The 11,890-nt window shown below is 39.0% G+C and overlaps 1 protein-coding gene across 2 annotated transcripts; it reads left to right on the top strand.

Moving 5' to 3' along the window:
* Positions 1-2,265: 2,265 nt before the first annotated feature.
* Positions 2,266-9,139, top strand: LOC133984605 (tyrosine-protein kinase ZAP-70). 2 transcript variants are annotated; one of them, XR_009925422.1, is made up of 13 exons: positions 2,266-2,670; positions 3,889-4,049; positions 4,149-4,287; positions 4,365-4,443; positions 4,612-4,634; positions 4,717-4,762; positions 5,100-5,304; positions 5,540-5,746; positions 6,680-6,872; positions 7,298-7,438; positions 7,559-7,671; positions 7,826-8,855; positions 9,007-9,139. XR_009925422.1 is itself a non-coding variant. In XM_062424027.1 (12 exons), exons 1-12 carry the CDS (start codon positions 2,266-2,268, stop codon positions 7,941-7,943), a joined length of 1,830 nt encoding a protein of 609 aa, XP_062280011.1. In that variant the 3' UTR covers positions 7,944-9,139. The 2 variants fall into 2 exon arrangements, 1 of the variants encoding a protein (XP_062280011.1); XM_062424027.1 differs by having other exon boundaries at positions 7,826-9,139.
* Positions 9,140-11,890: the final 2,751 nt, after the last annotated feature.

Genomic DNA, 11,890 nt, shown 5'->3' with positions numbered 1-11,890 from the left:
ACCACAGTTACCCAGAGTTTGAACTGATGTCCTGAAATTGCTTGTTTTGTCTGATAAACAGTCTAAAACTGACTAAAACTAAAACAGAGAAAAGAGCAAATCTTCACACACTATGAATGACTTTACAATTAATCAGTTATCAAAATAGCTGTTGATTACTTTTCTGCCACAATTACTTTCATCACTACACTAAATCTCAAATCTTTAAATTAAAACTACCGTAAATCACCCGTCAACACACTTAATCATGTTTTCTTCTACTTATTTGAGGGCAGTTTACTTTAAGACTAGTTTTGGCCCAGCAAAGTGATTATGTGATATACTACGTGTTATTTTATAGCAACACAAGCAACTGTTTTACTCATATAGTTTTGTTTTTAGCCACGCCAGCAGTACGGATAGCAATGGCATCACCACTTTGTTATTGACTGAAACATCTCAACAATAACATTCATTAACATTCATGAACCTTAAAGACTTTGATGATTCTTTAACTTTCCCTCTATTAGATGGAAAATGACTTCAAACCACACAAAGCTACAAAAAGGTCAATGATAACGGTCCAGTAAGAGACTTATTTCCATTGTGGTGTCTGATGTAAAGTTGTAGGAGGTGATAGAGTGAAGAAATAAGGATAACAACCACACAATTATCACCGGTCAAAGTCAGACATCCAAAAAATAATACACTTTTTTTTTTTTTTTTTTTTTAAAGATAATGATAATAAAAACAGTCACATTCACATTTTAAATAGGATGGTGACAATTTGCTTTCAAATTTTCCAAAAGCTGTAATTTAACTTTAACATATCATGCTGACAAGAATCCAAGCAGAAGATAAATCATGCAAACAGGTCTTCTGTCTTGTGATACAGTTTCACAGCTTGTTTCTTATATACATTGTATAGTGAGGTATCAGTTTGTCCAAATGGCCCTTGTTGTGGTGAGAAGGGGGTCAAGCCACAGTAGAAGTCTCACTTCTTGTGGCAACTTTGTGTTTCTGCTTGGTTGTCCACTGTGGATGTGGGCAGCAGCACAGGTATGTAGCCAGGAAGCTGAGGTTTTCACAACTGTACATTTTACTTTTCATCGTGTTCAAACCTGAGGTGAGAGAGTAAAAACATGAAGTGTAATTTTAATGTCAAATGGTTCAGATTTTTTTTAAACAACATGTAAATCTGAGTGTGCTTTTCAGAGGAGATCATAAAACAAAGAAGAAGACAAAGTCAAAATCAGTTTACAGCACACTGCCAGAAATGGTTTCAGTTTAAACTTTTATAAATCAGGTTGCTGATATTCAATATATAACACCTTTAAACAACTATAACATTTTCTTATTTCCTCACAGTTTGATGTGATTATTTTACAATCTCAACCCTTATAGTGGGTACATCCCCAGAACGATAACTCATCTCTTTCCACGAGCTGACATGTGCTGACGTATTCCGATCATTGTCAATGTCTGTTTTAAACTCCAAAGGCATTTTCCATTGCTGCTATCACATAACTGCTTCAAAACAGCTTGATTCTGATCTTATCTTTATTGCTTTACTTCTTATGAAAGCTTTTATCAGATGTCTAACTGACACGTCTCATTGTGCATAAAGTGTTAACAGCGTGGTGGGATACATTCTCCCCAATATGTTTTACCTGTTATGAAGGAAAAAACTTGCAAACTTGAGTTCCTGAAGCTGAGGGAATAATCTAGAACCAAAAAGCACCTGTTCAACAGAAGAGTGAGACACTGGAGAATGGAGGCTGTGAGGGCGGACTACAGCTTCCTGTTGTGGCTTTGTCACCAGTCTGTTAATCTGCAAGCTTCATGCAATCTCTAAGTGTGGGTGCTTCTTGCTAAATAAGTCATCCAGACGCATTGCGCCTCACATTTAGTCTCTGCATTGTTGGCAGTCCTGGAAAAACTTTATTCTGTAAATTGTATCCTGGTGTAACGTAGTTGGGAGAGGAAGAGGAGGTGAGGTTCTCGGTATGATGTGTTTTTGCTCATTTGGAAAAGACTTATAGTGTTGAATATTGTGTTTTCCACTCTCAAATTGCAGCTGCTTTGTAATTTGGTTGATGACATTTTTAGACTTGATTGAGCAGACTGAGGAGAGTGAGGGTCCTTATTACTTTCAGCCCTCTTTAAATGCAAGAATTGCTTAAATGCTGACAATTTCCCTCTTTCTATGTCTGTCTCTAGTTTCTTTCCACCACCTACATCCACGACTCCAGGCCAAAGTCCATCTCGTCTCTCCCAGGTCTCACCATGTCCATCGACCCTGCGATTGAGCTGCCTTTCTTCTACGGCAGCATCAGTCGCTCGGACGCTGAGCAGCATCTGAAGCTGGCTGGGATGGCCGACGGCCTCTTCTTGCTGCGGCAGTGTCTCCGAAGTCTGGGAGGCTACGTTCTCTCCATCGTGTGGAACCTGGAGTTTCACCACTATCCCGTAGAGAAACAACTTAATGGGACTTACTGCATCACAGGAGGCAAGAACCACTGTGGGCCTGCAGAACTTTGTGAGTTTTACAGCAAGGACTCCGACGGGCTGGTGTGCACCCTAAGGAAACCCTGTCTGCGCTCCCCGGAGACACCGATACGCCCCGGTGTGTTTGACAACCTGAGGGAAAACATGCTGAGGGAGTATGTGAAGCAGACCTGGAACCTGGAGGTGAGACAAAAATTATCAGTATTTTTAGTTACAGTCTTTAAGAGGGCTGTAAGAGTGGTAACTTCTTCTTCTCACAAGTAAATAGATGAGATGGAGTTTAACAGTTAAGGGGTTGAGTCACTCAAATTACAGAAAAACTCACATTGTCACTTACCTCTGATGGTATCTAGCCATGCAAATATTATCATTTAATGTGTCCAGAGAATTTAGTCTCTTAGATTTCTGCTGCCACCCTAATAAAATGGAGGTAAAAATAACATTTGAAAAAATTGTGTCTCTCTCTGATGGTTTATTCTGATCTGTAATCTGAATAAACCACAGGACACACTATCAGCAGTTTTTTAAACAGGTAGTCGCTTCAATAGAAAAAAGTTTTCAAAGTGAGATGAAAATATGTACCAACCATGTCTTGAACCGAAGAAACAGAAGTAAACTGAGGAAAACAAATGACACAAAAATGTTTGTAGTTGTATTACAGCTGCTGAAATACCAGTCTCACACATTAAAGAAAAAAGACAAACAAAATTCCCAATGGTTCACTGAAATCTGAACAAAAACCCCATCACAAACCTATCAGAGTAGATGCAGTCTCACTTGAACTAACGGAAATATCCCAAAGACACACAAATAAGCCAAATCTCCAGGGGTTTTTGTAAGCTGTACCTTTGTATTTATATTTTTCTTTTTTGAGTGTCTTACGGGTCACCAAAAGAACCAAACATGATGATTTGACGAGTTTAAGGTCTGGTCTTCTGAAGTGCCACTACAGACTGTCTCCTGTTGCAGCCACACACTGAGACCAGCAGTCTTTTATCACTGATGGGCTCCTAATAAACAGTCAAACTAGCTCCAGGTGTATGAGGACCTGGCCTGCAGGTCCCAGCAGGCACCAAAAGGAGCCGAAAAGATTGTAGCCGAATCTGTTTGCCATAACACCTCTTATCCCCCATGCACCACATTTTACATCCTATGTGGGCGAGGAAACTCTGAAAGATGAGCCACGGTTGCAAACTGTGATGTTTTTCTTTTGCAGATTACTACATTACAGTAAAATGCGGCAAGATGCAACATAAAACATCATCAAAGTGTTACATTTATTTTCTGAGAGTGAAGTTATAACTTTTGACTGTACATAGGAGACAATAACATTTGTCAATATGTTTAAATGTGTGAATTGTCTGTTGATATAGCTGTTTCCGTGTCTGTTTTTCTGCTCAGGGAGAATCCATGGAGCAGGCCATCATCAGTCAAGCTCCTCAGCTGGAGAAGCTGATTGCCACTACGGCCCACGAGAAGATGCCTTGGTATCACGGTAAAATCTCCCGACATGAAGGTGAGAGGCGGCTTTACTCTGGAGCACAACCAGACGGCAAGTTTCTGTAAGTAGCTAGCGGTGATGTCACATCTGTACCTTCTTTCAGTCAACCTCTAAAGGTTAAGGGCGCAGTTTTTAAGCAACACAGCTTTTTCTTTTTCAGGATTCGAGATAGAGAGGAGTCTGGCACTTTTGCTCTCTCCATGATGTACGGGAAAACTGTTTACCACTATCAGATCCTCCAAGACAAATCAGGAAAATACTCCATGCCAGAAGGAACAAAGTTTGACACTGTCTGGCAGGTAGGTTATCTGTTGCTTCTGCTACAGTTTATGGCCTTTTTCTGAATTTTAATTGAAATTTCTGTCAATCCCACCAGCTGGTTGAGTACCTAAAGATGAAACCTGATGGCCTAGTGACTGTTCTAGGGGAAGCGTGCATCAGCAAAGCTGCCGAAAGTACTCATCATCTTTTTTATTTCCCTTTTTCAATAATATCATATCATCATGACACTGCTGCACAAATCACTAAGTTTCCAATTCATGTTTATATGTAACATGTATTCCTGCTTACTTTAACTTTGTTTTGTTCTATTTACAAATGAAATCTGTCTTCTAACTTCTCAGAGACACCAAGTATTCCTGCAACAGTGAGTATTGACCATATCCATCAGTATTCAAGTCAGTATCTTTTTCATTCTCTGTGATTCATTTTAATGTAACTCTTTGCAGAGGCGGCCCGGCGGCGCCACAAATGGATACACACCGCCACCTCGAGGTCAGTCACCTTCAGTACAACACATCACAGTTACTGTTGCACACACAGTATTAGCTGCTCTGTAAAATGCACTGGCTTCAAAATAGTTAGTAAGTAGTAGTAAGATAATAATGAATATATTTTGCTTTTGAGAATTCAAGAATATTGTTGTGAATACAGAAACAACTATGTTGTGACTGTAACTGAACAATTAATAAATGATAGATTATAAATGAGCCTGAAATGATCATCTTAAAATATTCAACAGAAAATCTTCCGGCTGTTGTGATTTTAAAGTCCTATCAACACATACAGAATTGCATATTTAGTCCATACGGTTTTACCCTCTACTTTTTAGCTGTTGCGATGGCCTCAAGCCCAGTTACACCAGTGCCTGATGATCGTGATATTCTGCCGATGGACTGCACCGGGTTTAACCCTTATCACAACCCGAATGAAGTGAGGAAGTTTAACATTAAGAGGGAACAGCTGCTGATGGATGAAGTGGAGCTAGGCTCTGGGAACTTTGGCTGTGTCAAGAAGGGAGTCCTCAAGGCTGACTCGTGAGTACTGAAATATTAGAAAATAAACATGTTGCTGAGATGGAACCTTTGACATATACAGTAATCCCATGGCATTATCTCAGATAGGATATAAGCTTCTGTAAATGGACTGCATGTGCATCATGTTACACATTTACTGAACCCAGTGCCCTACCAGATTGCAGATGGGGTTGCACGTGCTCATGTTTAAAGGTCAGACGTTCATTCCTAACTCTATATGTTTGTTTTCCCTCAGGGGCCAGATAGACGTAGCCATAAAAGTGCTGAAGAGTGACAATGAGAAGCTGGTGAAGGAGGAGATGATGAGAGAGGCAGAGATCATGTACCAGCTGAGCAATCCCTTTATTGTCCGCATGCTGGGGCTGTGTAATGCAGAGAATCTGATGCTGGTCATGGAGATGGCCTCTGCGGGACCTCTCAACAAATTCCTGTCAAGCCATAAGTACGTTCCAGTTTACAAAAAACATCTGAAACGTTACCAGAGGAGAGATTTATGAAAGGGATCAAAGATGTATAGAAATATAATTCTAAGTATTATTACTATGTTACGATTATTAATGTATATAAAACTAATGATCTGATGAACTTTTGCACATTACTGCTATCATCATGTTACTTTCCTTCCTTTCTCTGTCGTTACCTGATCCAATCATTGAAACCACCTGACAAACCAAACATGATGAGCTTTTACTGTCAGTGAAAACTGATTGGGTATAATGTGGTAAAACACAGTGGCAGCAGAATTGTATATAGGCTGACATATAACATATGATACAATGAATAATATTGATAATATTTAAAGGTGTGTTGATGACCGCTGATGATTTAGAGCTCATTGTTTCCAGTTAAAGTAGATTTTGGTACAGTTGCTACTCTCACTTTTTAATCATACTCAATAATTCAGCTCAGTTTTTATATATAAAGCCCAAAATCTAAAATTTATCCCAGACAGTTTAACAGTCTGTACAACATAAGACACTGGTTCCCAACCTGTTTTTGCTTGTTACTCCCTAAACTGTAGCACTGTTGGCTCATGAGCACTGATCACAGGTTATAGCTTTAGTATTGCGAAAGAGTGATTCTTCATTTGAAGGATTTTGCGACGGTGTTGTTGATAAAAGTATCAAACATTTAATTGGAAAAAATCTGGGGGTAAAAACGAAAATGTGTGTAACATTTTTTTCTTTATTATATATTTACTCATCTTGCAATGAGAAGAATCTGATTATCTAATTTCCCCTCAAGGATCAATAAAATGTCATATTATCATGTTGGGAAACAGTAATATAAAAGTGCTTTATCCTTATACACTTGATTTGAATGAGGAAAAACTTTCTTCAGATTTTTGTCATGATTGCCATTAATGTCCCCACAGGGATACTGTAACTATGGTGAACATTGTCAACCTGATGCACCAGGTGTCGATGGGAATGAAATATCTGGAGGAGAAGAACTTTGTGCACAGAGACTTAGCAGCTCGCAATGTCCTGCTGGTCAACGGACAGTTTGCCAAAATCAGTGACTTTGGGCTCTCCAAGGCTCTGGGAGCTGATGATAAGTACTACAAGGTAAAATTGTAGTGTTGCAGCTAAGACAAATAGATAAACTAACTGAAATTGATTGCTTTTCTGAGAATTGCTGATCTTTTGACCGAATACTGACTCCTTATCATCCCTAAAGTATTTCTCACTTTGTGCAAACTAAAGCAAACACTCCATTGATTTCCTTTTTGTCTGGTTTACTAACCTACATCTAGAAGGAATGTAGGTATCAGAGAAAGGAATCCCAGACTCCGACAAAATAACATAAAACTGGCCATTTAGACTTAATAGATATACGTCAACACTACTTTTATTATTTGAGAAATATTTGCGCTACATAGCATCCTCTACATCACCATCTTTCTACTTTAAATACAGTATGTCATCCTTTATATCAATATTAATGTTGGCTGCTTTTGTTGAGTCATTGTCTTGCATGTTGTGTTGCACAGGCTCGTACTACGGGTAAATGGCCACTGAAGTGGTATGCTCCAGAGTGTATAAACTACCACAAATTCTCCAGTAAAAGTGATGTCTGGAGTTTTGGGGTCACCATGTGGGAGGCCTTTTCCTACGGAGGGAAACCTTACAAGGTACTGAACATTTCTGCAGAACTCTGTCAAATGCATCAATCGGTGACAATACAAACAGACAAGATCAAATAATTCATGCGGGATTGTCTCTGATTGTCTTTTCTGTCCCAACTTGGCCAGAAAATGAAAGGACCAGACGTGATTCGCTTTGTTGAAAGTGGGAGTCGCATGGAGTGTCCATCAGCATGTCCAGAGCGAATGTACACAGTGATGAATGAATGCTGGATTTACAAGTAAGAAACTGTTTGAATCATGTTCTGCATATATTTTAGAGTCTGTTGGCTTTAGACAGCACTCTGACGCTCTTTATCTCTTGTGACGTTAATCCCATCAATCACAACCCCTTCAAACAGCTGTTTTGAGCCCTTCTGTATCCTCTCTCACCAGGCATGAGGACCGTCCTGATTTCAAGAAGGTTGAGGAGTCCATGAGGTCTTACCATTACTCCATATCGAACAAGGCCGTGCCTGAGGGAGCTGCAGTCGCTGCCGAGCCTATCAAGTAGACAGAAACAAGGCACATTCTGTCCCACGGCTTCACAAAGCATCCATTCAACTGGCCATTAAACAACCAAAAACAAAGAGCTTTTTATGAACAGTGCACACTGACCAGCCTCAACTACAGTGCAAATACAGCGAAACAGGCCTCAGTGACAATAAATGTGCATTTGTAAATTGGATGTAAATTAGTGTGTCAGCCTTGTTAGGAGGATTTCTATCTGTGTGTGTGTCGTGGTTTGAATGTTAGTATCTACGTCTTTGCATCGATGAACAAACTAATTTTATATCTTGCCATTTTGGAGTGTATGGGGTTTTTTATGACTAAGGAACTAGAATTAAAAATAATCCGAGCAGTTCTCATTCATGCCATTTTTCAAAATGTCTATTAAGTCAGTTATTTCAAGTAATGAATATTTCATTATTATTTCTGGAGGCTTCACACAAAGTTACTCAAACTAAAAAAGGAAATACAGCCATTTTTATTTACTGATCGCACAGTTAGTGTCATGGGTCTTCATGAAAATAACAAAGACTGCAGGTTATAATTTAAGGTGTACTATGCAGGATTTTCCTAAACAAAACAAAAACCGATGTACAGACTCATACCAAATAATCCCTCTCAATCATCACTTATGACTCACTAGAAGTTTTTGGTGGTGCATTCATGTGCAGACACTCTGCCCTCTGCCTGTATTTTCTTATTATTTTGCAGGGTGTGAGGGTGTAGTGTAACAACCAGGTTACATCGCTGTCTCTGTCTCTCTCCTCTGCTGTCTATGTCTGTTTAACCAAGGGTGTGGCTGAGCTACACCCACACACACATATACACACATCCAGCAGAGGCCACAGTGGACAGGATGAAATGTGCCCTTTGGCTGCAGTCACACCAAATCTGGCAATGCGGCACATTCTTGCAGGTTTGTGTTTTAGAACTTAACCACTGTGAAATAATCAAAAAGTAGTGTTTTATTCATTTGATTCACTGCTTTGTTATCCCTACCATCTCTTTCATTCACTCTCTAACTTGCTTGAACTCCACTGCTCTCTCTCTCTCTCTCTCTCGCTCAGGTGTCGTTGAGCCGGGGAGGAGAGGTCAAATTTGAATTGTTTTTTACAAACAGCAACCGACAAAATCCTGCATAGTATGCCTTTAAGTTCATAAACATACTACATACAGTGTATATTTTTGAGATACCACAAAATAAAAATGGTAGACTGTACATAACTGTGTAAAAAGCATACAGTTCCTTAAATTTAAGTATTAATAAAATAACATCTTGTCTGCAGTGACATCGCCTGTCGGTGGTCCTTTCATTCATCAATGAGATATGTGAAGACAAATAACGCTTCAAAGCCTCAAATTTAAGGTTTCTACTTGATTGAACACAGTTGTTGGGCCTGTCTGCTAAAACACCCTTCAAATCATGTTGTAGTTACAGCTGCGGAGCAAAAACTGAACGAATAAATCAAATAGCAACATTGTGCTGACGTCACACCTCTAGAATAATTTTGAATGCCTAATAGTTCATTATTCTTGTTGTTTGACAGTTTCCCTCTGAAATACTTACTTATTTAGGGATTGTTCACATATCTTAAAAGGCCACAGTCAAAAAGATACAACTAAATAAGCAAAACAAATCTGAAAATATATTAAATATGCTGCGCAAATTAAGTATAGGCTCTGTAGACTCAAATGTGTACAACTTGAAAAAGGCAGCTGAAGATTGAGTAAAATCTTGATTTATCAGAGGCAAAAAGAATATTATAATGTTTAGAATCTGAAGGTAAGTTTTATGACACCACAAAATGTGATTTAATGTGCAAAGAAATCACAGTTTAAGAATATAATTGACGATTGGTTAATAATAATGATTAATAATCAGTTGTATAATGGTCCTCATTGTGTTGACTGCCTGTGACATGAAGTGGTACGTAAATAACTTAATCTAAATATCTAAATATGATTTTCACAGGCCAGTGGCTTGTTCAGCTTGTTCTTGCTGAAATATAGAACTGAAACAAAAAAAAGGAAAAGAACAAAAACCAAATGCACACACTAACACAGTGTGTTGGTTCACACTAAACTGACATCCTTTCACGGAGCCCAGTGGAGCGTGCTGGTGATACTCTGCTCTCAGGCTCCACTGATTGAGGAAACTGTTGCTCTGATATGGACGTCATGGTGGTGATGGGGAGGTGGTTGATCTAAAAGAGGAACAAGTGCAGAACTGTACTGATATTTAGAGAGCAACACTAAGGGGAACGTGGCTAGAAATATAATTGGTCAGACAATCTTGATTGATCAGAATTGAGATTGAAGGGATTTTGGGAAAGTAGAAGTGACAAAGAAATAAAACAAAATGAAATAGTAATGTTCACTCATGATATTAAAGGCAGAGTGTGATTATAGAGATGTTCCTTATTGAACTTAGGGAAAAGCTTTATTTCAGTAATGAGAGATCAACTGAAAGTGACCAACAATGTTTACAATAAGCAACTGATTTTATAGTCAAAGTGAGACATTTTCATAAACGTTGGCCCTATAAAGAGAGGAGATTAGACAGGAACTCCCAAAATAAATGAAAGCATTCTTACCATGCCGAGGAGGATTCAATTCTAAGAGGAGATATGAAAAATATCAAGAAACAATGAACAAGATAATTACACAGTAAACATAATTAGTGATGGGATGATTCACCATATAACCATATAACCACCACATAAACAATTGTTAAGCATTAAGATGTGGAAAAAAGGGACGAGATAGAAATTCTGTTAAGGAGACTGAAGACCGTCAGAGGCCAAACATGGATGAGAAATTAATCAATGTCATGAAATCGTAAATAAGAAACCACCAGCCATACACATGACTATGAGCCTCAGGGCTTGAGGGATTTTTGGAGCAGAGAGGATCACATCGGAGTCAGGTCGAATGTATTTGGAGTATGGTGAAGATGACCAGAGGCCCGTCTGTTGACTAGGGTCTATCTTGCAGATACACCTTTGTCCAGGGCACATGACAGGAGCAAGAGGAAGGATCAAAGCTAACAGGTGCCTTAAGTATCCCTCAGGCTGATTGATAAGAAGGGAGGGTCTGACAAACAGACAAGAGCTGCGTTAAAGAGCAGTTAGAGGACGTATTTCCTGGTGCTCCTTACCACATCAGTCTTCTCATACTCATGAAATAATGATATTGCTATCTCAAGAAAATAAGCTTGTTATGTTGGGATTTTTATTGTTTAATTCTGATCAATTTTAATTAAATTAATGTTACTTGTTACTGACATGCAGGCACAAACAAGGATGATCATACAGTATCAGTGCAAAGGATGCATACACTGCACCTTAAAGGACTGACAATGTTAGACTTTTATGTTTGTCCTTTTCCTCACAAGGGACTGTAGGTTTTTCTGTGTGTGAATGTAAGAACAGGGTGGATGTTTGAGTTTATGTGTAGGTTTGTATCATGGCTCGAGCTTGGGAAACCACTGACAACCTTACAGTCCTCGAGCAGAGGGGATGGCAGAGTCAGAGGAAAAAAAAACACAATCACGTTATGTTTTCACTGAAAGCACACAGTGGAAAGAAAGAATGAGAAAGGGCCTCTACCTCCCACACAGCGAGCAGACATTAAACGCACTGGATTCAGCTGACTATAATAACTGTATGTGTAAGGCTCAGAGAGAGAAAATGGTCACAGAACTAAACTCTCTGGGAATTACCCCGAGCCTATAAGCCAGAAACCTCAGCGTCATCTTTGACAGAGAACTAAACTGTAATGCTCATGTGGGGTTTGTTACCAACGCTACTTTTTATCATCTCAAACATTTTACCAAATTTCAACCACTTTACTCTCCGAGCAACGAAAATAAATGAATGCATACTCTCATATCCCACAGGCTGGACTAATGTACTGCTGTCTTATCTGGTGTACCCAAAAAAGTTAGAAATC

The sequence above is a fragment of the Scomber scombrus genome, chromosome 8, assembly GCF_963691925.1.
Source record: "Scomber scombrus chromosome 8, fScoSco1.1, whole genome shotgun sequence".
NCBI classification, from domain to species: domain Eukaryota; kingdom Metazoa; phylum Chordata; class Actinopteri; order Scombriformes; family Scombridae; genus Scomber; species Scomber scombrus.
This window is presented reverse-complemented; position numbering and strand designations above follow the sequence as displayed.